Genomic DNA, 24,213 nt, shown 5'->3' on the forward strand with positions numbered 1-24,213 from the left:
TCTCCCCATCCTCTCCTTTAGACACTGACTAATTGTATGACTCAAAACAGGTCACATGAGATTTGTCTCAGTTGTTGCTTCTATTAAATGAGGGAGTTATATTTAGTGGCTTCTAGAGTCCCTTTTAGCTCAAAATCTATATAGTCATATAATCTTTAAAGTAAAGAGTTATCATTGGAGGTGGTCTTCAAAAGGATTCTGTATAATCACTAATTAGAAAAATTATAGGAAAGGCTCTTCTTTGATGATAAGTTCATCAAGATGATCTCAGAAGTAGTTTCCGATTTTATTTTAAAAAACTACATTTTGGCTAGAAGCTGGAAAATGAATAGATACCCATCAATTGGAGAATGGTTGAGTAAATTGTGGTATATGAACATTATGGAATATTATTGTTCTGTAAGGAATGACCAGCAGGATGAATACAGAGAGGACTGGCGAGACTTACATGAACTGATGCTGAGTGAAATGAGCAGAACCAGGAGATCATTATATACCTCAACAACGATACTGTTTGAGGATGTATTCTGATGGAAGTGGATCTCTTTGATAAAGAGAGCCTTAATTGATCAAAGATGGACAGAAGCAGCTACACCCAGAGAAAGAACACTGGGAAATGAATATAAACTGCTTGCATTTTTGTTTTTCTTCCCAGGTTATTTATACCTTCTGAATTCAATTCTCCCTGTACAACAAGAAAACTGTTCGGTTCTGCACACATATATTGTATCTAGGATATACTGTAACCTATTCAATATGTAAAGGACTGCTTGCCATCTGGGGGAGGGGGTGAAGGGAGGGAGGGGAAAAATCGGAACAGAAGTGAATGCAAGGGATAATGCTGTAAAAAATTATCCTGGCAATTATCTATCAATAAAAAGTTATTTTTAAAAAAAGAGGTCCAGGAGGTCACAGGGAAAAAAAAAAACTACATTTGACCATTTGGAGTAGAAAAATAGAAATAAATGAGAAGTAAAGAAAAAAGCAAAAGAATACTTTGGGCACAGATATGAGGATATAAAATATCAGACAAGATATAAGGATGTTGGCCAAAGGAATCCCTAAATTTAGTTGAAATCCTTAAATTTAGGTTAAATATGTTTTGAATTGTTTTAAATATCATTTTCATTAGGATATTACATATAGAAGTATGCAAGAGGGAAAAGGATAATATGTATGCTTTTTATCCAATAGCTATTAATTTAGTGTTTATAGGTTTACTGGCAATGAATTCCACAAGGAGGAAAATAAATACTGAATTATTTTAAAAATGTGACCTTCCCTCAAAAATATCAGTCATTTATTTATTCATTTATTCCTGACCTAACTCAAGTCACTCTGAATTTCACTATACTTACATGTAGAATAGGGATGGCAAAAGAGGATTTAAATTAAATAAGAAACATAAAAAGTTTTGCAAACCTTAAAGCACTTTGTCAGGGGTTCTTAACCTAGAGTCTGTGAATGTTTTTTTTTTTTTTTTTTTTAACATTTTGATAACTGTCATTCAGATTTTTTAGTCTCCTTTGTAATCAAATTTATTTTATTTTATTCATTTAAAAACATTAAACCAAGAAGCCCATTGGTTTCACCAGACTACCAAGGAGTCTATGAAAAAAAATTTGGTTAAGAACCCCTGTAATATATAAATGCCATCATCATAATTATATTTCCTATACATTACAATATCAATTGGATTGAAAAGTGGATGTGACCTTAGAAATTGTCTAATTCAGCTCTTTCTAATACCAAGTAGGAAATTATTACCTAAAGAGATTCAGTGATTTGCCCAAGATTACAGAGGTAAATTAGTAATCTCCAGTATTTCAGTCAGGCCTTCTAAATTCTAATTCAATGCTCTTTGTAAAATATAACACAGGTTTGTTGTGATGTTAAAGTTAAGTAAGATAGGAAGATAAGTACTTCATAATGATGAAGATAATTGTGATAATAGAGTAAAGAGATTTGTCTTCTGAATCTCATGTATATGGGAAGTAACTTGTTCTACCCTCTGATGTTGTTCAGTCATGTCTGACACATGACTGGAACTTTGGATTTTCTTGGCAAAAATACTAGAATGGTTTGTCTTTTTCTTCTCTAGTTCATTTTTCAGATGAGGAACTGAGGCTAACAGGGTTAAATGATTTGCCCAGGATCACATAGATAATATCTGAACTCAGGAAGATGAGTCTTTTTGATTCCAAGTCTACTGCTCTATTCACTGTGCCACTTAGCTACGCCTTCCAGATTTTCTCATCACTTGATGGCATCAAGACCACCTTTGTAATTTTAGATCTTTTCCACTTTGTATATTTCTTTAAAATTTTCTTACACAATGTAAACTCATTGAAGGTAAAGACGATTTCATTTTTGTCTTTGTATCCCCAAAGCCTAGTAGAAAACCTTGCACATAATAGGTACTCAATTAATAATTATTGAAGGGTTTGTTGAATGGAATAGGCTGGTCAGAACAAGAACAGAAGGTCATATTTATTGATAAGATTAATCTTATTTCTTTATAAAACTTTTTTGGTCTAAATTTGGAGGTTTTACAATAAAAAGTCAATCTTTTGCCAAAAAGACAATAAAAATAGGTAGAAAGCTTTTGACAAAAAAAAAAAAAATATCAAAAATTCCCCTTGTATTTTAGTTAATTTCCTCACAGAAATTAGGCCAAGTTTAAATGGTTCAACCAAACTCAAAGCTAAGTTGCAGCAGCTCATATGATTTAAAAAAAAAAAAAAAAAAAAAAAAAAAAAAAGCAAAATCTTTCACTACCCTCCCTCTTTGGGAAAAATATGCACGAATGTTTATGAAAGCTAAGCTGGCAAGTCACCCAATTGAGAGTTGGAAGGGACCTCCTAAATCAAACATATGAATGAACAAAAATCCCTTTTAAAACTAACAAATAGTCATCCAGCTTTTGCTTGAAGTTCTCCAGTGGGGAGTTCTTTCTGAGTGGATTAGTTTTTCTATGATCAGTTCTAGGTACCTACCAGGAATGTGTTTCCACAGTGTCCACATACTACTCGTGTCCCTTCTGGTTGAATTGGTAATGCAGGCTGAGCAGGCTGTTCTTCAGGAATTAGCATTACTGGGCCCAGATTAATAATGCGTCTACTGTGGAAAGAAAATTAAACAGCTTCCTCATCCCACAAAGAGATTGATGAAGGAAAAGACTTAAAGACTCCTGTATTATATAGTATATGGTTCCAACATACTTTTTAAAAGTAAAACTCTTGTCATTTGAAAAGCATTGAAAAGATATAATTTTCTTTATTATAAGAGTTTAGCAAATCTCCTATGGACCAGTTCTAATTCATCATTTATTAAGATCCTGAAAAATAATTTTATTTCTATTCCAACATCTTCTTAATTATAAAATATAAAGGAAAATATACGATATTCACTAAAAGCATTAAAAGGATACTCTCAATCTGTAAGAAATAGAAACTGCTAAGTTAAAAAAAATCACCATTAATTTTACGAGGGAATAAAGTTATATTTTAATATTCTGTTGTCTTAGTGCTTATATTTGTCAAAGTTACAAGCATAACTAATACTTTCCAGCATTAGTTTACACCATGTCAACAGGAATTTCTGTACTGTGAACATGATAAAACTACTATTAAGCTACAACCAAATTAGTGGATAAAAGAAAAATTGGGCTAATACTATCATTAAATTGCATCTTTTCATAAATCCAAATTCAATTCATTTATTTGTGGTAGTATGGAGGATAGCATAATATAGCTATAAATAATCTACCAATGTCTTTTGGGCTAACAAATTCAGCCTCTTTTTGCTACCAAACCTTTTGTCAGTGCTTCCAAGAGATAACAAAGTAAAGTATTCCTTCCTCCTCTAGTTCATCTTGTGGAGGAAGTACAAATACCCAATGAAATTTCCAAAATTCAGGAAAGCAGAGAAAAAAGAGATGATAAAAAATCTTGATATGCATGGATACAAATATCTCATCCATTTATCATGTCAACATGTATACATATTAATACTGACAAGTTGTAATATATACTTATAAAGACATACTATGAAATACATCAATTAAACATTTAACACTTGAAAGTAGCAATAGAGTAAGTCAATATTATAAAGGTAAAATAATTTGTCATTTTTGAGGGTGTCAATCTATTGAATCAAAATGATTTAATTCAAGGTTTTAACAAATATTTATTTACTATCTAAGAAATTTTTATCAGTTATTCAAGAAGAATATGCACAAAAAGGCAGTTCTGCTCTTCACCCACAGTTAACAGCTCTCATTTTACATAAAAGAAAAGAGAATTATTGAAGTTACAGCTTTAATTCTTACCAGTTGGGTCTTGGACATCCTATTCGCCGAGATGTATCCTTACAGATGAGGAGACAATTACATGGACATCTAACATACTTCTTTCCTGTTGGTGGGTTTTTGATTGGCTATATAAAAGGGGAAAGACAAACATAGATTATTAAAAATAATAAGAAAAACAGTAACACTTAACATTTACAGCATGTTTAAGTTTACAAAGCTCTTTACAAAAACTATTTCATTTAATCCTCACCACAACCCTGATAAATAAGTGCTATAATAATCTCTATTTTATGGATTAGGAAACTGAGACAAATAAGAGTTAAATGACTGACTATGGCTAGTGATATTTGAAATCATATTTGACCTCAGGTGTTCCTGAGAATGCCTCCAGAATGCCTATTACATCAGCTAGCTAGCACTAAATAGAAAATAGAAAGTCACACCATAGTTCCCTCCTTTTGAATTGTATATGGTACCTTAAAATCTGAGATTCATTAGGATACATAAAAGTTCAACTTAATTGAGTAAAATTTCTAATATTAACAAATCATTGAAATATTTTAAAATACAAAATTTTCTAGAAGGCTGCAAAAGTCTTTATCACTTAGTTAAAATTTAAGCATCCAGAAGCTAGAATATATTTTGGGAGTGGACATGAAGGAGATTATGGGGTAAATTATTTATAAAGTGACTATGTAGTACTTCCTGTTCTTCTACAAACAAGATATTCTATCTCCCTTCTCTTGGAATTATCAGAGACTGTCCCCTATACCTGGCATACACTCTCTTTTTACCTCTTATTCTTAAAATCCTTAGTCAAAGTTCAACTCAAATTTCCCAACTGCTAATAAAAAGAGAGAGATAGGGAGAGAGGGAGAAAAGGAAGAGAGAGACAGAATGGGAGCAAAGAAGAGAGAGAGAAACAGAAATAGAAAGGGAGCAAGAGAGAGAGAAATGGAGAGAGAAAGATAGAGAGAGACAGAGAGGGAGTAAGGGAGAGAGACAGAGAAACCAAGACAGAGAGAGGCAGAGACACAGAAACAGAAACATACAGACAGTCTAAAAAGAGATAGAAATAGAGATACAAAGAAACAGAGGCAGGGATAAGGGAAAAAGAGAAGAGAGAGGGAGAGTTAGGGCATACTTGTACATGTACAAGTGTATCCCAAAAAGAACACAAGCTTCTTTATTCTGGGAACTTTTTCTTTTTGACTTTGTAGTCATAGTCCTAAGATAGCATTTGACATATGACTGGTATTTAATAAATAATTATGGATTAAGTGTGGTATAAAAGAAGAAGGGAAGAAAATAGGCATTTATTAAGCATCTGACATGCTAAGCACTTTACAAATATTCATTTGATCTTTACAATAAGCTTAGCAGTTAGATACTACTTTAAATTGCATTATGCCATTAAAAAATCTGAGGCACACAGAGCTTAAATGACTTGCTCAGATTTATACAGCTAGTATCTGAGGTGGATTTGAATTCAGATCTTTCTTATTCCAAGTCCATTGTGCCACAGGGAGCCTTCATGGGAATCAAATGTCAGATTCTAATTCCACTACTGTCACAAACAATTGACCCTGCAAAGATCACTTACCTCACCTCTATGCGATTTCAGGTTCCTCCATTGTGAAATGAGAGGATTAGATGAGGTAACTTCTGAGGTCTCCATTCATTCTAAAATTCTATAATTTCACTGAAATTTATGTATATTTATTCTAATTTATATGTCACTTTCTCTCTGAGCATACTGTAGTCTTATTAAGGTTCTCATCACCATTTATCCAGAAAATTTTAAGAGGATCATAGGATTGCTTTGAAAGCTCAATGGTACTCATCTAGTTCAACTCCCACTCATTTTACAAATGAATAAACTGATGTCCACAATTGAAATGACACAGATAGAATGTGGCAATGTTGGAAAAGGATCCCAGACCTTTTAACTTCAAATCCAATAAACATCTTATTCTTCCATGTTTTCTCTCTGACCTCTAAGTCTGCCTTATGGATCTCCCTGAATCCAGTCTCTTCAATTTATCTTTCACATGTAGAGGGCCATAGATAGTGGGGAATACTGGGTAAGGTATAAGACACCTTAGTTCAGTAAAAGGAGCCCTGTTGAGTGTTTGGTTTGGCTCCCCATCACCCCAGGGTCACCTCAGCCTTCCTGAGAAGTCAGGGTGTGTGACAACTATGTTGTAAGTAAAACAGACTTATACTAAAGTGGCAAGGAAACATCTGCACACAATAGCAAGTTGTTTATGTGGTCCCACATATGCAGTATTCTATAGTTAGTGCATGCACAGTAGGCTATAGTTATGTAAGTTTATTTGGGTATATAAGGCTGAGAAATTTTTGAATAAACGGACTCCTGTTTGACCATCCTTGAGAGTTCTGCCCTGTCACTCCTCACCCAGGATCAGGATTCAGGCTGGTACCAAAATCCTCTAGTGAGCATGTCTGGACATTCATCCAACTACCAAAATAATTCTCTGAAGACAAAAATCTGATCATGATCAGATCATTCTTTTGTTAAAAGCTACAATGGTCTCCAACTATTTCTATTGTAAAATCCAAACTCCTTAACCTGGTATTTAAGGCCTGCCACAATTAGGGCCCAATATCCTTTTCCAGGCTTATTTCATATTATCTCCTAAGAGGCTATATATTTCAAACAAACTAAACTCCTAGTCTACCTTGATCTTGATACTCCATATTGTATCTACCTTGATCTTGATACTCCATATTGTATTTTTGTACTTCACCCAACTCATGCTTGACATAGAGCATGCACTCTCCTCCTACTCCTTATTTTTCAATCTATCTCCCTTCAAGGTTCAATTCTTACCATTTCCATTGTTATACCACAGTTTTCTTTTATTGTCCTGACTCAGTTTCTCTGCTTCTCAGTCCTGCAAAACCTCCCCTCCCTCTTTATCAGAATATTTGATAAGGACAAATTAATAAGGATATGTTTTAGAATATCAGAATGCCTCTCCCCATCCCAAGCTACCAGAATGTCAGATACCATTTTATCAAGGTGCCTCTCCCCATGTTCAGGGTGCCTCCCCCTATTATGTCATCTCATCTCTGGAGGCTCACCCCACTCTGTCAGAATCCCATTCCTGCTCTCAGCACCCTGACTCCTCTCTTGCTTCAATCTACCCTCCCTGAGTCTGAGCCATGTGTATATAGGTCACTGAAAACTCTCATTGTGGGCTGGGTTCTTGGAGATGATAGTCTCATTCAGCCCTGGGACCAAACCATGGATCCATTTGGTCCCAGTAAATCTCTCCCATTTAATAAATTATTAAATACTCTAATCTCTACCTTGCTCAGGTTCTCTGGCATTAAATCATCATGAGCCTTCAAATAATCCCTCCCAGTTATTAGTTGTCTCTCCTTCAAATACACCTGAGACATTTTTTTATTCTTCCTTTGCTTGCATTACTTCCTCTCTCTTATTATACCTATCTTTGTGTATAGGTTATTTACCTATTAGAATACAAACTCTGACAGCAAACTGCTTTGTTCTTGTTCCTTGCAAACAGTGAATAGTTAAAAGATGAATCAAAGTGTATTTTAAAAAGGTAGTTTCACAGGCAGCTAAGTAGTACTGAACTCAAAGTCAGGAAGATGAGTTCAAATTCAGCCACAGACATTTCACAGCTATGTTACTTGAGGAGGAGAAACATTCAACTAAAGATATAGAGAAAAGAGAAATTTCATCTCTTAGAATATGTGTTGCAAGTCAATTAAACATTGTCAAAGTGGATATGTTTGAATCACCAAATTATTGGCAAAATGGCTTTGTCTAATTCCAGAAGTAAATGACACGAGTCAAGAAAACTCACCTGAGTACCCTACATGTTTAATAATTTCACCCATACAGTGAAGTCATATGTCTCAGTTTACCAAACTATCTGATAAGACCTTTTCATTATAAAAAGAAATAGAAAATGGACTCAATTGTGATAGAAAGACTCTAACTGAGGACAGTAATGGTCTCCCAACGTACTGTTCTCTGACTTCTGTAAGAAGACAAAATGCATTCCATTTAAAACAATCGTGAGAATTTTTTAATTGACTTAGCTTTAGTAAATACACTTTGATCTTTATAAAGGGATCCCTCTGTTTGTATTCCTGCCCATCTACTAATAGTTATGCTACTGATATGCATCATTTGGAGAGGAATTACATATCAATTTAGGTTTCTTAAGTGAGGGTGGGGAATAGGGAAGGGAAGCCCTTACCGTAGCTTCATTGCAGACTGTACATTTCACTACATGCTGGTGAAGCTTGCCATCCAAATTGATTAGAGATTGGCACACACGGCAGTTTATTATAGGAACACCACTGGCATCTGGACTAGCAATGGCTGTGTAAGGAGGTGGAAGTTCCGCTGAAAAGATAGGAATTAAGTCAATAAGTATCTATTAAGTGCCTACCATATGCTAAGTACTATATAGAGTATTTGGGATAAAAAGAAAAGGGGAAATAACTCAGTTCTTGCTCAGGAGGAGTTTACAATCTGAGAGGAAAAAACATTCATTAAGTGACTACTTTCTTCCTTAGCTAAATGCTTTATAAATGTTATTTCATTTGATTCTCATAACAAAATTGACACAGGTAAGTACTATTATTATCCCCAATTTACAGATGAGGAAATAAATAGAGCTCAAGTGACTTGCCTAAGGTTACACAGTGAATAAGTGATTAAGATCAGATTTGAACTCAGAAAGATTTATTTTCCTGACTTCAGGCCAGCACTTCAGCACTATGCCATCCATCTGCCCAGACATAGGAAAAAGACAGTGGGAACCCAGGAAAATGGACTGTTTTATAAGAACAGCAGTAAGGAGGCAGGAGTTGCTGCATCATAAGTTATAAGAAGACTGCATACGTGAGTGGGGGAGGTACTGTCAATATTAAGAGGTTAAAAGGAAAATTAGATTCTATGAGAATTTATGTCTATTATGACTTAAATATTCTGTAAGGTTATTCAAGGAACAGAAATCTGCTATGCTTTTAGTCACCTAGACTAGATTCCCCCAAATTAGTTTCAGGAAATGAAGCCTATATATGTAGAATAGAATAATCCTAGCTGTGAATTCATGACTGATTGTTTATTTTTTTATGATCTATAAACTTCCTTTTCTTCTAATTCTTTTTTTTTTTAATTATAGCTTTTTATTTACAAGATATATGTATGGGTAATTTTTCAGCATTGACCTTTGCAAAACTTTCTATTCCAACTTTTCCCTTCCTTCCTCCCCACCTCCCCCAAATGGCAGGTACACCAATACATGTTAAATATGTTATGTTAAATACAATATATTTTTGCAGATCCATACAGCTATTTTGCTGCACAAGAAGAATCAGACTTTGAAATAATGTAAGATTGACCTGAGAAGGAAATCAAAAACAGAGGGATTGGAAATGCTATGTAGGGGTTCATAGTCATCTCCCAGAGGTCTTTTGTTGGGTGTAGCTGGTTCTATTCATTATTGAACAAATGAAACTGATTTGGTTCATCTCATTATTGAAGAGGGCCACGCCCATCAGAATTGATCATCATAGAGTATTGTTGTTGAAGTATATAATGATTTCCTGGTCCTGCTCATTTCACTCAGCATCAGTTCATGTAAGTCTCTCCAGGTCTTTCTGAAATCTTGCTGCTGGTCATTACTTACAGAACAATAATATTCCATAACATTCGTATACCACAATTTACCAAACCATTCTCCAATTGATGGGCATCCATTTAATTTCCAGTTTCTAGCTACTATAAAGAGGGCTGTTATAAACATTTTTGTACATACAGGTCCCTTTCCCTTCTTTAAGATCTCTTTGGGATATAAACCTAATAGTAACATTGCTGGATCAAAGGGATGCACAGTTTGGCAACTTTTTGAGCATAGTTCCAAATCGCTCTCCAGAATGGCTGGATGTATTCACAATTCCACCAACAACGTATCAGTGTCCCAGTTTTCCCATATCCCCTCCAACATTCAGCATTATCTTTTCAGCATTTATCATTATTAGCATTATATCCCCTCTAACATATCAATGCATTGTCATCCTAACCAATCTGAAAGGTGTGTAGTGGTATCTCAGAGTTGTCTTAATTTGTATTTCTCTGATTAATAACGACTTGGAGCATCTTTTCATATGGCTAGAAATAGTTTCAATTTCTTCATCTGAAAATTGTCTGTTCATATCCTTTGACCATTTATCAATTGGAGAATAGCTTCATTTCTTATAAATTAGAATCAATTCTCTCTATATTTTGAAAATGAGGCCTTTAAAAGAACTTTTGACTATAAAAATGTTTTCCCAGTTTATTGTTTTTCTTCTAATCTTGTCTGCATTAGTTTTGTTTGTACAAAAGCTTTTTAATTTAATATAATCAAAATTTTCCATTTTGTGATCAATAATGATCTCTAGTTCTTTGGTCACAAATTCCTTCCTCCTCCATAGGTCTGAGAGGTAAACTATGTTCTTCTAATTTACTTATAATCTCATTCTTTATGCCTAGATCATGAACCCATTTTGACCTTATCTTGGTGTATGGTGTTAAGTGTGGGTCAATGCCTAGTTTCTGCCATACTAATTTTCAGTTTTCCCAGCAATTTTTGTCATTGAGTTCTTATCTCAAAAGCAGGGGTCTTTGGGTTTGTCAAACACTAGATTATTAAAGTTATTGACTATTTTGTCCTGTGAACCTAACCTATTCCACTGATCAACTAGTCTATTTCTTAGCCAATACCAAATGGTTTTGGTGATCTGGTACAGCCAGGCCACCTTCATTTGATTTTTTTTTCATTAGTTCCCTTGAAAGTCTTGACCTTTTGTTCTTCCAGATGAATTTTGTTATTTTTTCTAGGTCATTAAAATAGTTTTTTGAGAGTCTGATTGGTAGAGCACTAAATAAATAGTTTAGGTAGTATTGTCATCTTTATTATATTTGCTCAAGCACTTACTATTTTTCCAATTGGTTAGATCTGACTTTATTTGTGTGGAAAGTGTTTTGTAGTTTTGCTCATATAGTTTCTGACTTTCCTTTGGCAGATAGATTCCCAAATATTTTATACTATCGGCAGTTACTTTAAATGGAATTTCTCTTTGTATCTCTACTGTTGGATTTTGTTTGTGATATATAAGAATGCTGATGATTTATGTGGGCTTATTTTTGTCTTGCAATTTTGCTAAAGTTGTGGATTATTTCTAATAGCTTTTTAGTAGAATCTCTGGAGTTCTCTAAGTATACCATCATGTCATCTGCAAACAATGATAATTTGGTTTCCTCATTACCTACTCTAATTCCTTTAATCTCTTTTTCATCTCTTATTGCTGAAACTAGCATTTCTAATACAATATTGAATAGTAATGGTGATAGTGGGCAACTTTGTTTCATTTCTGATCTTACTGAGAATGATTCCAGTTTATCCCCATTACCTATGATGCTTACTGATGGTTTTGAATAAATGCTACTATTTTAAGGAAAAGTCTATTTATTCCTATACTCTCAAGTGTTTTTAATAGGAATGGATGTTGGATTTTATCAAATGCTTTTTCTGCATCTATTGAGATGATCATATGATTTTTGTCAATTTGGTTATTGATATAATCAATTATGCTAATAGTTTCCTTATATTGAACCAGCCTTGCATTCCTGGTATAAATCCTACTTGGTCATGGTGTATAATTCTGGGGATGATTTTCTGTAATCTTTTTGCTAATATTTTATTTTTTAAGATTTTAGCATCAATATTCATCAGGGAGATTGGTCTATAATTTTCTTTCGCTGTTTTCAACCTACCTGGTTTAGGTTTCAGTACCATGTCTGTGCATGACTGATTTTTTTAAAGACTCACCCACAATGTTCCAGTTTCCAACTCCTAATTATCATACTTTATGGTCAAATCCAATGAACAAATTCACTCCTTACTTCAAAAGAAAGGTGATTAAAATTTGATTAGTATCACCCCTTTTTCCATTATATTACAACATCTATTGCCATTACTAGACTGCTCCCTCATTGTTGCACTCCCTATCCCCCATACACATTATCATCACCTAAAGGTGAAGCATAGAAGCTTCTCCAAACTTAGCCAGTTTAGTCATTAATGGTAGAAACAAAGTCTGAGATGGTTATAGATAATAAAATGAATCTAGCTTTGAACTCACAGCTGTTACTGAGGCTTTACCAGAAGCTCTTCAGGCTACAATACAGTAAAAAGTCAGTCTGACTGTTTTGTGCCTAATGCAAAACCTTGGTCCAATATTCATAGGTGATTTTAAATCTACAGAAAATGCCTATGAAAGCAATTCCTTAACTTATGATCTAATTTTGCACCTCAAAATGCTCTTTTGTTAAGAAGCAAAGACTCTTCAACCCTTCAACTTCTATGCTTACATGGTATATTCGAACCTTTAGACAGTCCTTTAGGAATCTGGTCAAAGGTTTGATAGGAAAAAATGGAAATTCTCTGATCTTTCCTCCTTTCTCACATGGTCTCTTGCTGGCATTCTGTGAAGTTTTGCTTCTCAAAGATGCAGAAGTAGAGTATCCTTTTATAATATTGGCATCTTGACTCTTCCTCGACATTTCTCCCCATTCTGCTCTACCACACGAACACATATACCTGCCCACATTAGCACTATTCCTCATCTTATGAATGTACAGTCTTGCTACAGATTGCATGTAGTTACTAAAGACTAGACAATCCATAATAGAAAGAAATCTGGAGATGTTCTTTGGGTCACAGTGCCATATTGCACTTGATAAAACATCGACAATCTGGGGCTTTGGAGGAGTGCCAAGTCAGGGTGGTGAAGGTTCTGGTAAAACTGCAGTGTCAGCAATTTAAGAAGTGGATACAAATGAAACAGATCAGATACAAAGCTTTGACTCTCAGCCAGGGAAGGAGAGAATCAGTAAAAGTGGTCACTGACAGCCTAACGTGATAAGGCAAATAGATTATATGAGGCACAATTTTAAGAGTCATAACTACTCCTCTTCACTCTGAACTCTGGATATTGTAATTTCAGAATTAAGGAATAGAAACTAAGGAGTAGAATAGCTTTTTAGTACAATTTTAAAATTTAATTACCTATGCTATATTCCTTTAAACCCAGGAATTTTTAACCTAGATTCCATGATAAATTTCAGAGGGGCCATGGACTTGGATGGAAAAATAGTTTGATAACTATCTTTCATTTTAATTGGTTTTTCTTGTAATCCTTTGCTATGTGTGCTTTATTTTAAGAATTTAAAAAACATCGTTTTGAGAAGAAGCCTATAGGTAAATTCTACACTGTCAAAGAGCTCCATTACACAAAAAAGGTTAGAAACCTCATTTGTAAACTATCCTAGTTTTTAGTATATAAAGTCCCAGACTTGAGATAGTCATGAATATATAGTTCAGAAACAAACTATCCTTCAGGGGTCCAAAACTTTTTTTTAAAATGCCTGAATTATTAAATGTATATGTTTTCTTGCAGTAAGGCTAGTGTTGTGTTATGATGGTACAGAAGCAGAATGAAATAACTCTGGACTTATCATCAGGAAAACCTGAGTTTACATGTTGCTTCAGACACTTAATAGCTGTACAATCCTGGGCAAACAAAAATTTTAATAATAATAACTTGCCTTTAGTGTCTTAAGGTTTACATAATACTTTACATATATTATACATATACATATACATATATACATATATTATACATATATGTATATACATATACATAATACATATATTATCTCTTTTGATACTTACAGAGTAGATGCTAAGATAAAACCCATTTTACAGATAAAAAAACTGGGACGGAGACTTGTGAAGTGACTTGCCCAGTGTAATTTAGCTATTAAGCATCTGAAGCAAATTGGAACTTTGATATTTTTGACTCCAAGGCCACCTAGCTTACCTCCTTTCTCAGTTTCAGTTCCTCATTTATAAAATGGGCATAAATTATAGCTGTAGTATCTGAATCTTAATTCAGATTGTAAATGTGTGCGCGATCCTCACAAATATTAAAGTTCTACATAAATGTCAATGTCACTATACTGTTAATATTTAAACTAAATCAGATAGTGTAAAAGAGAGAAAACTTTAATAAAGTATATAGCACTATCCTATAGTGAAATAATTCACAATGGGAAATTAAGAGAGAAGGGAAAAACAAAGATCAAGCAAAGTTTTTAAAAATCTTTGAGGAAAAAAAAAGTTAATCACTTCCTTTTTCTTTTATTCAAGTCTTCTTGTACAAAACGACCAATATGCAAACTATTTACCTGAATCATTGCTTACTGTCTCAGGGAGGGGGCAGGGGGAAAAGGGAGGAAGGAGAAATAGAATTTAGAACTCAAAACTTAAAACAATCCAGTTAAATGTTTAAAAATTGTTTTTAACATTATTATGTTTGTAAAATTTTGTGTGTGTGTGTGTGTGTGTGTGTATGTGTGTGTGTGTGTGTGTATACACACACATATATGCTTAGAGAAGGGAAAAGGCTTCATAGAAGAAGTGGCACCTCAGCAAAGTCTTAGAGGAAACTTAGTAGAGTGCCTGATATATGACAGATCTTAAATAAAAATGTATTCACTAAATGAGTGAGATTCAGGATGAAGAGAGAAACTTTAGGAACGCAAAGAAGCAGTAATTGGCACTTTGTAATTCAATATGTGAAGATGAGTAGTAAGGAAAATGATTGCAGAGGGAGATTAGAGAAAGATTATAGATAGCCAGACTGAGAATTCTGGATTCCATCCTAAAGATAATAAGGAGCCACTGAAAATTTCTGAGCAAGGAAGAAACATGGTCAGACTGCGTTTTAGGAAAATTGATTCAGCAAGCATGTTAAAGACTAGGAAATAAATGTTGATGGCAGGGAGATTAGTTAGGAGGAAATTATAATAAGTTCTGGAGAGAAACATAAAAAGCCATCCATTCCATTTTCTCTTACTCTCTTCTAAACTCTGTGTAATTTGTATTGTATCCATCATTCTACTAAAATATTCTGTGCAAGATTAAGAATGATCCTTCAATGGCCTAATCTAATAGCTCTTTTAAAACATCAATTCAAATGCTTCTTGATGCATTTGACATGTTTTTGACAGTATATGACATGGTTCTGCTTTCTTCTCCAGGGTACTCTCTTTAGAATTTCATGACATTAATCTTTCCAGGTTCTCCTATCTGTCTGTTTCTTATTATACATCTCCTTTGCTAATGTCATACCTACCAAGTGTGGATGTTTCCATAATTCCCAATCATCTTCTTTTTTGCTTCTATGCCATCTCACCTGGTCATTTCATTAGTTCCTAAGAGTTCAATTATAATCTCCATGCATGTGATTCCCAGATCTTGAGAAAAATTAATATTATGTTGTATTGTTTAAAAATTACTATGCAATCCACCCTATTCTCTGTTTTGTCAAACTCCCATTTCCCAGTCTATCCCAAAAGACACTCTCAATATGGCATAATCACTTGCTAACTTGGGACCCTTGCTTTTATTTATAGATAAACAAAGAACTATCTTGGGCTTTCCTTAAGGGATAACTCTCCTTCCTATAACTCCTTGTCAAAATTATGGATGATTTAGTATCCAAAGGAAAAGTAAATGGGGGTATCTGATTAAAATGGTTCTGATTTTCTAGCGAAATCTACTGGATGCAATTGTCATTCCTTAATTGCCAGAAAGGGATCAGCTACACCTAAAGGTCAATCCACATTCCCCAATTTTAGATTAATCCTACTATTTGAGAATTACTCTCCCACAAGGAAAAAGTAATAAGAAAAAAAAGCTAAAGTAATGTTTAACCCAACTCCCTGTTAAAATGTCTACCAATTGGGATTGTTATCTTTGCCAGGGAAGGTCCTATTAAGCCAATCAGAACTAAAACACAACTAAACCTGCTAGGATCCTTACTCAAATCTTTGGTAACTGGAAGAGACCAATGACCCAATTTATTGGTTATTGTTAGCCTATCTAACAAATTAATCATTCTTAAGTCTGGTTTTTCGGGTAAGAGAATATGACCCATTTTACTAATTGTTGTTGATAAAATGTGATCTTGCCCTGGCAAAAAAGATGTCTCCATTTGCCTTTGTTGCAACTTTACTGGCAGAGAGAGAGAGAGAGAGAGAGAGAGAGAGAGAGAGAGAAAGAGAGAGAGATTTAAATACATATCCTAAGTTTCTCTCCTGAGCTCTCATCCTATTATTATAAATTGCCTGAAGATGACAGACAGCTGGAAAAAATAAAAATGTCTTAAAATAGTAAAAATGAAAGATGATATAGAAAAAATATCTTCATAGAAAAAAATGCAACAATTTAAAAAAAATCCTAAGGGAAAAATACAATATTAAAGACAAATATAGGAAAATATAAATCTAACTCATAAGTTCAAATGTGAATAAATTTAACAATCCAACAAAATAAAAAAAAGAGTAACAGCTTGAATAAAAAAATAAAACCCTACACAATCCTTTGCTTACCAGAAACACATCAAAAACTCAAAGCCATAAGCAGAATAAAAATTAAGGTCTGAAAGAAATTTTACTTTGCATCAGGATAATTTGAAAAAGTAAGCATTCCAATCATACTATCAGCAAAATAAAAATAAAAATAAAAATTTTAAATATAAAAAGAGATATATAAGAAAAATGTTATTCTGAAGCAAACATACAAATCAGTATTTTAATCAGTATTAAATGTACATTCTCTAAATACTTTAGCATCTAAATTTATGAAAGAAAAATTAAGTGAATTACAAGACAGAAAATAATATAGTAATATCAGGAGAAAATTTCTTTTAGCCTTAGAGAAACTTAACAGAAAGATAAACAAAAGATAAAATATAAAATTGAATAAATTATTGGAAAATCTAAATAGGCTTTTAACTGGACTTTTGACAAAAACTATGTATTAAGACAAAGAAATATTGCAAGTAATAGGTTAAAATAGTAATCACATTCTTTACAATCCATAATTCAGTAAAAATAGTTTTCAGTTCAGGAAGGACAGACAAAAAGCTGAAATAACACTAAACAAAGGAAATCTAAATAATTACTGAATCATAGAACAAATCATAAACATCTAAAAAGTATATGGGAAAAATTGATAATGAAGAAAAAGCATGCTAAAATATCTAGTATACAGCTAAAGCAGCTCTAGGGGAAAAGAAATCCCTATAATATATAGAATTACAAAATAGAAAAGCAGATTAATGACTGAAAGTTCATTTTTTAGAATTAGAAAGTCAACAATAAACTTAAAACAAATAGAAAAGAGGTGTTAAAAATTAGAGAAGAAATAGAACTAAGAATTAACAAAACTGAGAAACCCTTAGTCAACCTGATTTAAAAGAGGATAGAAAATAAAATTAACAAACTGGGAAATAAACAATGAAATCAGAACAAAACCAGAACAATTTTATTTCAATTATCAGAAACTAACATTTATTATTATATGCTTTAAAAAAATAAAAACAGAAGAAACAGAAAAATATATGCAAAAGTGTCAAAAAGCTAAACTAAAAGAACTAGAAATCTCAAACAATCCAATCTCAGAAAAAGAAATAGGTTTTGTTGTAAAAGGAAAAAACTTCACTTGAGAATTATATTAAATTTTAAAAGAATAATCAGTACTAATACTTTACAAAACATCCTCAAAAAATTGAAAAACAAAAATATCTACTTGATGTCTTTTGTGAGACAAATATATTCCTAATACCTAAAGCAATGAATATAAAACCCAAATAATTACAAACCAGCATCATTGATGACTATTAATTCAAAAAGTTTAAATAAAATCCCTTCAGACTAGAGAAATTCATTCAAGAAATCATTTATTATGAGTAAGATGCATTTATACCAAGAATACAAGGATGGTTCAATATTAAGGGGAAAAATCAACAATCACATTAAAAACAAAAACCTATAAAATCAGATAATTACTGTATCTCAATAGGTATAAAAAGTCTTTTATTAAATTCTAACATTCATTTGTGCTTTTTAAAAACTGTAAAGTATATACATAGAAGAATCTTTTAAAAATATAAAAATATTTACCTAAAACCAAAAATAAATGTATGCATTTGAGCTACACTAGGAGTAACGCTAAGATGTCCACTCCCTTGTTATCATTTAATTGTTATCCCAAAAATGCTAGTAATAGCAACAATACAAGTAAAATAAACTGCAAGTATTAAAATAAAGATGAGATAAAACTATCCTAATGTATTGATGACATAGATAATAGATACTAATTGAGTCAGTAGCTTCAGCAAAATTGTAGACTATAAAAAATCCCACAATCTACAAAAAATTCCATATTAAAATAAAATCTAGATTATCAATAATAGAAAGAGGAGTCTCATTTCCAAATACCTGGAGTTCAATCTATCAAAGAACACAAAATATTTATTCAATACTTACTCAGATGCAAAATATTTCTTAATGTAAACAATTTAAATAGCTGGAAGAATATTCAATCATTAGGGCTGCATAGTATCAGTATAATAAAAATAGCAATTTTTCCAATTTTTTTAAAGCTTCAGTGTCATATTAATCAAACTTTCAAAGGGATACTTTATAAGATTCAAAATTTTTAAGCATCATTTTGTGAACATGAAGAAGAAAACTATATTATGAAATCACCATTATCATAATCATTTGATATTGGTTGGAAAATAGAGAAGTAAATCAATGGAAGATTAGAAAGAAAGAATGAAAAAATGATGGAATTCAGTAATCCACTATTTGATAAACCAAAAAACAAAAATTAATCAAGAATTCCCGATAAGGATTTTTGAGGAGACTGGAAAGCAGCTTAGGTAAAATTAATTTGTTATTGTTATTGTTATTGTCTGGTCATTTCAGTAATTTTTGACTCTTCTTGACTACATTTGATATTTTCTTGCCAAATATGCTAGAATGGTTTGCCACTTTCTTCAACTCATTTTACAGATGAGGAAATTGAGAGAAACAGGCTTAAAAGTGACTTGTCAGACAGCTGGTAAAAATCATATATGAACTCAGGATGAGTTTTCTTGATTTCAGCTCTGACATCCCATTCACTGCGTCACCCAGCCACCCAAATATATACTAAGATTTACAAATCATTTTCCTCACAATAATAAGTATATAGTTTAAGCCTCACAACAATCCTGATGTAATAATTACAGTTATTATTATCCTCACTTTCATATGAAGAAACTGAGATTCAGGGAAGTTTAATGACTTACCTAGAATCATGGTAATAATTGTCAGAGATGAAATTCAAACTCAGAACTCTCCAAAATCAATCAAGTACTAATCCTCCCCTATCAAAATGTCTTTTAAATGGTTTTATAAGATTCATGAGAACAGTATATAATGCTTAGATTAGAATCAGTATCAACTATTTACGGATTGAATTTCTTAATATATAATGGGAAAAATTATGAAAATTTATCTGATCATAGCTTTTTATTATGCCCCAAGGTAAATAAATATAGTTTTATTTGTTATGATATTGTAGCCCTCACAAAAGTCCTATTCTGGCATAGAAATTATGTCTTCTTTCTATTGATAAGCTCTAGTTTATCTTGTCCATTGCTTGTTGGTATGTAGTTATTTTCATATTATTTCCCCTATTAGACTGTGAGTTCTGGAGTGCTGGGACTGTCTTTTTGATTTTCTTTATAACTTTAGTTAAGTACTAAATAGCACCATACCTAGTACATAATAGGTTCTTGAGAAATGTTTATTGACTGACTGATCTTGGGTTCTTGAAGGCTAGATCAAGGGGTACAAGTTGGAGAAGGTTGTATAAATTTGGACAAGATTTTTGTTTGCTTTCTAAGTAAGGTCTATTGTTCAAGGATCAATGTGTGAGAGAGATGCTAGACAAAAGGTATTTAATTAATTAACCTTGAAGACCCACAAAGATAAAAATATAAAATTATCTTCAGCTTTATGAAGTACCTTTCTGTTTCTTACATTGTAATAATGACAGGGAGAAGGGAAGGGGACAGGCATTTATTAAGCATATACTAAGTACCAGGCATTATGCTAAAGCTCTTTACAAATATCTCATTTGATCTTCACAATTATCCGGAGATATAGGTGGTACTATTATCTCCATTTTAAAGTTGAGGAAACTGAGGCAGATATAAGTCAAATGACTTGCCCTGGATTGCATAACTAATAAACATCTGCAATTAGATTTTAATTCAGATCTTCCTATCTCCAAGTCCAATTCTCTCTCCAAAGGAGTCAGAGAATGCTAAGAGTCACACAATTCTTTTTTTTTTCTTTTCTTTTCTTTTCTTTCTTTTTTTTTTTTTTTTTTTTTTTTTGCTGAGGCAATAGCGGTTAAGTGACTTGCCCAGGGTCACCAGCTAGGAAGTGTTAAGTGTCTGAGGTCATATTTGAACTCAGGTCCTTCTGATTTCAGGGCTGGTGCTCTGTCTACTGCGCTATCTAGCTGTCCCAAGAGTCACACAAATCTTAAAGCATCTATCAACATTAGCGAAAGTAATGTGAGATCTTTGTCTAGTGATCAACCAGTTGATGTAGTACTTGAGAAAACAGCTTCATCGTTATTTACTTTTTTGCTAAAAATTAATCTAGATAATATAATAAATATTAGAATAACTAAAGAAAGTTGAGTTAAATGAAAGAATGCCCCATGAGTTCTTTTCAAGGGAGCAAATAAGGAATAAATGAAGTTGGATTAGAAGGTGCCTAAAGACTATTGTTCAGTCATTTTTCAATTGTGTCCAACCCTTCAAGAGTTTTCTTGGCAAAGGTACTGGAGTGCTTTACCTTTTTTTTTTCAGTTCATATTACAAATTACAGTTTATATTACAAAATGAGGAAAATAAAGCAAACAGGGTTCAATGACTTGCCCAGGGTCATATAGCTATCTAGTAAGGATCTGAAGCCAGATTTGAATTCAGAAAAATGAGTCTTTCTTACTTTAGTCCCAGCACTTTATTCACTTCACCACCTAGCTGCCCAAAGATAACAATCAAAATTTCTTTTGCTGCAAAGTGAAATGGTCTTTATGAAGATAAGAAGCAGCATATGTGCAACATCTTTTACAAAGGATAATTAACAGAAATTCTAAGATAAATTTCATGAGATACATTAAATTAAATCAATATATAATTCAATTCTTGATTGCTTCAGTATATAGATGGTCACAGAACAGGCTTGTGGGAAATATGTTGCAAAGTTTAGTTTGGAATTCAGAAATGAAAAAAAAGAGGAAAAAAGCATATCATTTAGAAGCCACATTCTTATATTCAGTATTTTCTTCAAAAAAAAAAGTTGGAAAATATTGGAAATGGTAGATACCAAACAACACAACAAAAAATGAGTATATCTTTCCAGAAAGGAAATTCTTTACTATATGCAATCAGATCATTAACTAGTTAGATGAAATCCAATTCAAAGAAATAGTAAAGATGAGAAAATAGTTCATGAAATAGCAATTGTTTCAATCTGATTTGCTTAAACAAACTGCTAACTTTGAAAAATACAGACTATTTTCTATATAGCATACTTTCCCATTACAAATATAAAGCTGAGGAACAGAAGTAGATGGAAGATTCCACCATGTTTGTTAATAATAACAACAGCAGCAGAGGCATTTGACTTGGTAGACCAGAAAAAAAAAACAACCAACCAATAATCTACAAATCTTAAAGTGTCTCTGTCAACAGTGTCTCCCAAGAATATGTTTAGATCATTCAGTAGTCTCTAATAGATGTAACAATAAAAATAATTTTACTCAACAGTGGTTTTTTAATTTTTTCTTTTTTCTTTGTTTTATTTTTATATTTTTATTTTTTCAAGTGTTTTGAAAATCAACATCAAATGCACAAAATCAAAAGAACAATGCCCACCAATTATAATTATCAGTATAATGATAAAAACTAGCTTATTTTTGTATATAAGGAAGATAAGTATATTGTTATTATCTACCTTACAGGATTATTATGAGGAAAACACTTGCTAAACTTTATTTTTTTTTTGTTTTTTTTTTCTTTTGCATAATTTTATTTTTTTTTATTTTATTTTATTTTTTTTTAATTTTTATTTAATGATTACTTTATATTGACAGAATCCATGCCAGGGTAATTTTTTTTTTTTTACAACATTATCCCTTGCACTCGTTTCTGTTCCGATTTTTTTCCCCTCCCTCCCTCCACCCCCTCCCCTAGATGGCAAGCAGTCCTTTATATGTTGGATATGTTGCAGTATATCCTAGATACAATATATGTTTGCAGAACCGAACAGTTCTCTTGTTGCATAGGATTGCATTGGATTCAGAAGGTATAAATAACCCGGGAAGAAAAACAAAAATGCAGATAGTTCACATTCGTTTCCCAGTGTTCTTTCTTTGGGTGTAGCTGCTTTTGTCCGTCATTTATCAATTGAAACTCAGTTAGGTCTCTTTGTCAAAGAAATCCACTTCCATCAAAATATGTCCTCATACAATATCGTTGTCGAAGTGTATAATGATCTCCTGGTTCTTCTCATTTCACTTACTTGCTAAACTTTAACCCACTAGAGACATGGGAATTATTTTTCTTCCCAAGTATGGATATGTTTCTAAATAAATTTAGCATCTAGATTTCCCCAAGTTCTCTAGGATTAGTAATGGCTGACCATCCAAAAATTTAAGGCATTTCTATTGGGGGAGAAGGCCTTGAGAAATGGGAAAAAGTCAGAAGTTGTCAGGTATCTTTCTTTTCAAACGTTGAAATGTTTCTCCATTACCTTGAATTTCTTCTCTTTTCCACCACCCACCAAGGTCAATTTAAATACACGGTCTTGCTGCTTGATCAGGGCCTTGATCTTATCATTCAACTAGTTCTAAATCCACCTTACTGTGCTATCATTTAGTCTACTTTTTTCCATCTTATCTAGGATAGGTATCTGAGAAAGAATAAGAGAAGAGAAGAGAAGAAAAGGAAGGAAGGAAGGAAGGAAGAAGAAGACGGAGGGAGGGAGGAAAGAAGGAAGAGAGGGAGGAAGGAGAGAGAGGGAGGAAAGGAGGGAGGAAGGAAAGGAGGGAGGAAGAAGATAGTATTAATTCATCCTTCCCTTATATCACATACTAGGGCTTCTAGATGACATAGTTGATAGGCTACTGAGCCTGGAGTCAGAAAGATTCATTTAGATGAGTTCAAATGTAGTCTTGGAAATTTACTGTGTGACTTTGGGCAAGTCACTTAACCCTGTTTGCCTCAGTTTCCTCAAATGAGCTGAAGGAAAATGACAAACTACTCCAGTTATCTTTGTTTAAAAAAATCTCAACAATACCACATACAATAATAAGTTCTAAATGCATATTGCATAAACCATCTAAATATAAAAAATTCACATAATAAAAATTGAAGAGAATAGTTGAAGATATCTGTCACAACTCTCACTGATGGAGGATTCTTTATAAAGAAGGATAAAGGTTTCTTCTTCCTTAAAATGTGAGCTCCTTGAGAGCAAGGAGTGTTTTTTACTTAGCCTAATTCCTGGAACATAGTAAATATTTAATAAATGCTTGCTGAATAAATGGTTAGTTGAATGGAGATCACAATAAATGATAAAAAATAATTAGGTTTTTCACAAATCTAAACTGTGTAATAGATAAGAAATTTTCTATTGGGCCTTAAAAATCAATGCATCAGATATTGTTGATACAGTATCTAAAATCCAAGAAAATAGGGAATTGATACAAATATATGATGAAGAGCCATATTCCAATAGGAAAATGTTCCAAATGGTGAAGTAGATAGAGCACTGGATCTTGAATCAGGAAGGCCTAAATTTAAATCTGCTCTCAGTATTAGCAGTATGACCCTAGGCAAATCAATTGACCAAGTTTTGTCTGAGT

The 24,213-nt window shown here is 32.8% G+C and overlaps 1 protein-coding gene across 3 annotated transcripts in view; it reads right to left on the reverse strand.

Moving 5' to 3' along the window:
• Positions 1-24,213, reverse strand: part of PIP4P2 (phosphatidylinositol-4,5-bisphosphate 4-phosphatase 2) — a 68,477-nt gene that overhangs the window by 34,597 nt on the left and 9,667 nt on the right. For all 3 annotated transcript variants that reach the window (XM_051970826.1, XM_051970825.1, XM_051970828.1), the window contains exons 2-4: positions 8,572-8,720; positions 4,331-4,437; positions 2,997-3,120 (exon numbers count right to left, since the gene is read on the reverse strand). In XM_051970826.1, coding sequence (XP_051826786.1) covers positions 2,997-3,120; positions 4,331-4,437; positions 8,572-8,720 — 380 coding nt within the window. The remainder of the gene's footprint in view (positions 1-2,996; positions 3,121-4,330; positions 4,438-8,571; positions 8,721-24,213) is intronic.

The sequence above is a fragment of the Antechinus flavipes genome, chromosome 1 (assembly GCF_016432865.1).
Source record: "Antechinus flavipes isolate AdamAnt ecotype Samford, QLD, Australia chromosome 1, AdamAnt_v2, whole genome shotgun sequence".
Lineage (NCBI taxonomy): Eukaryota > Metazoa > Chordata > Mammalia > Dasyuromorphia > Dasyuridae > Antechinus > Antechinus flavipes.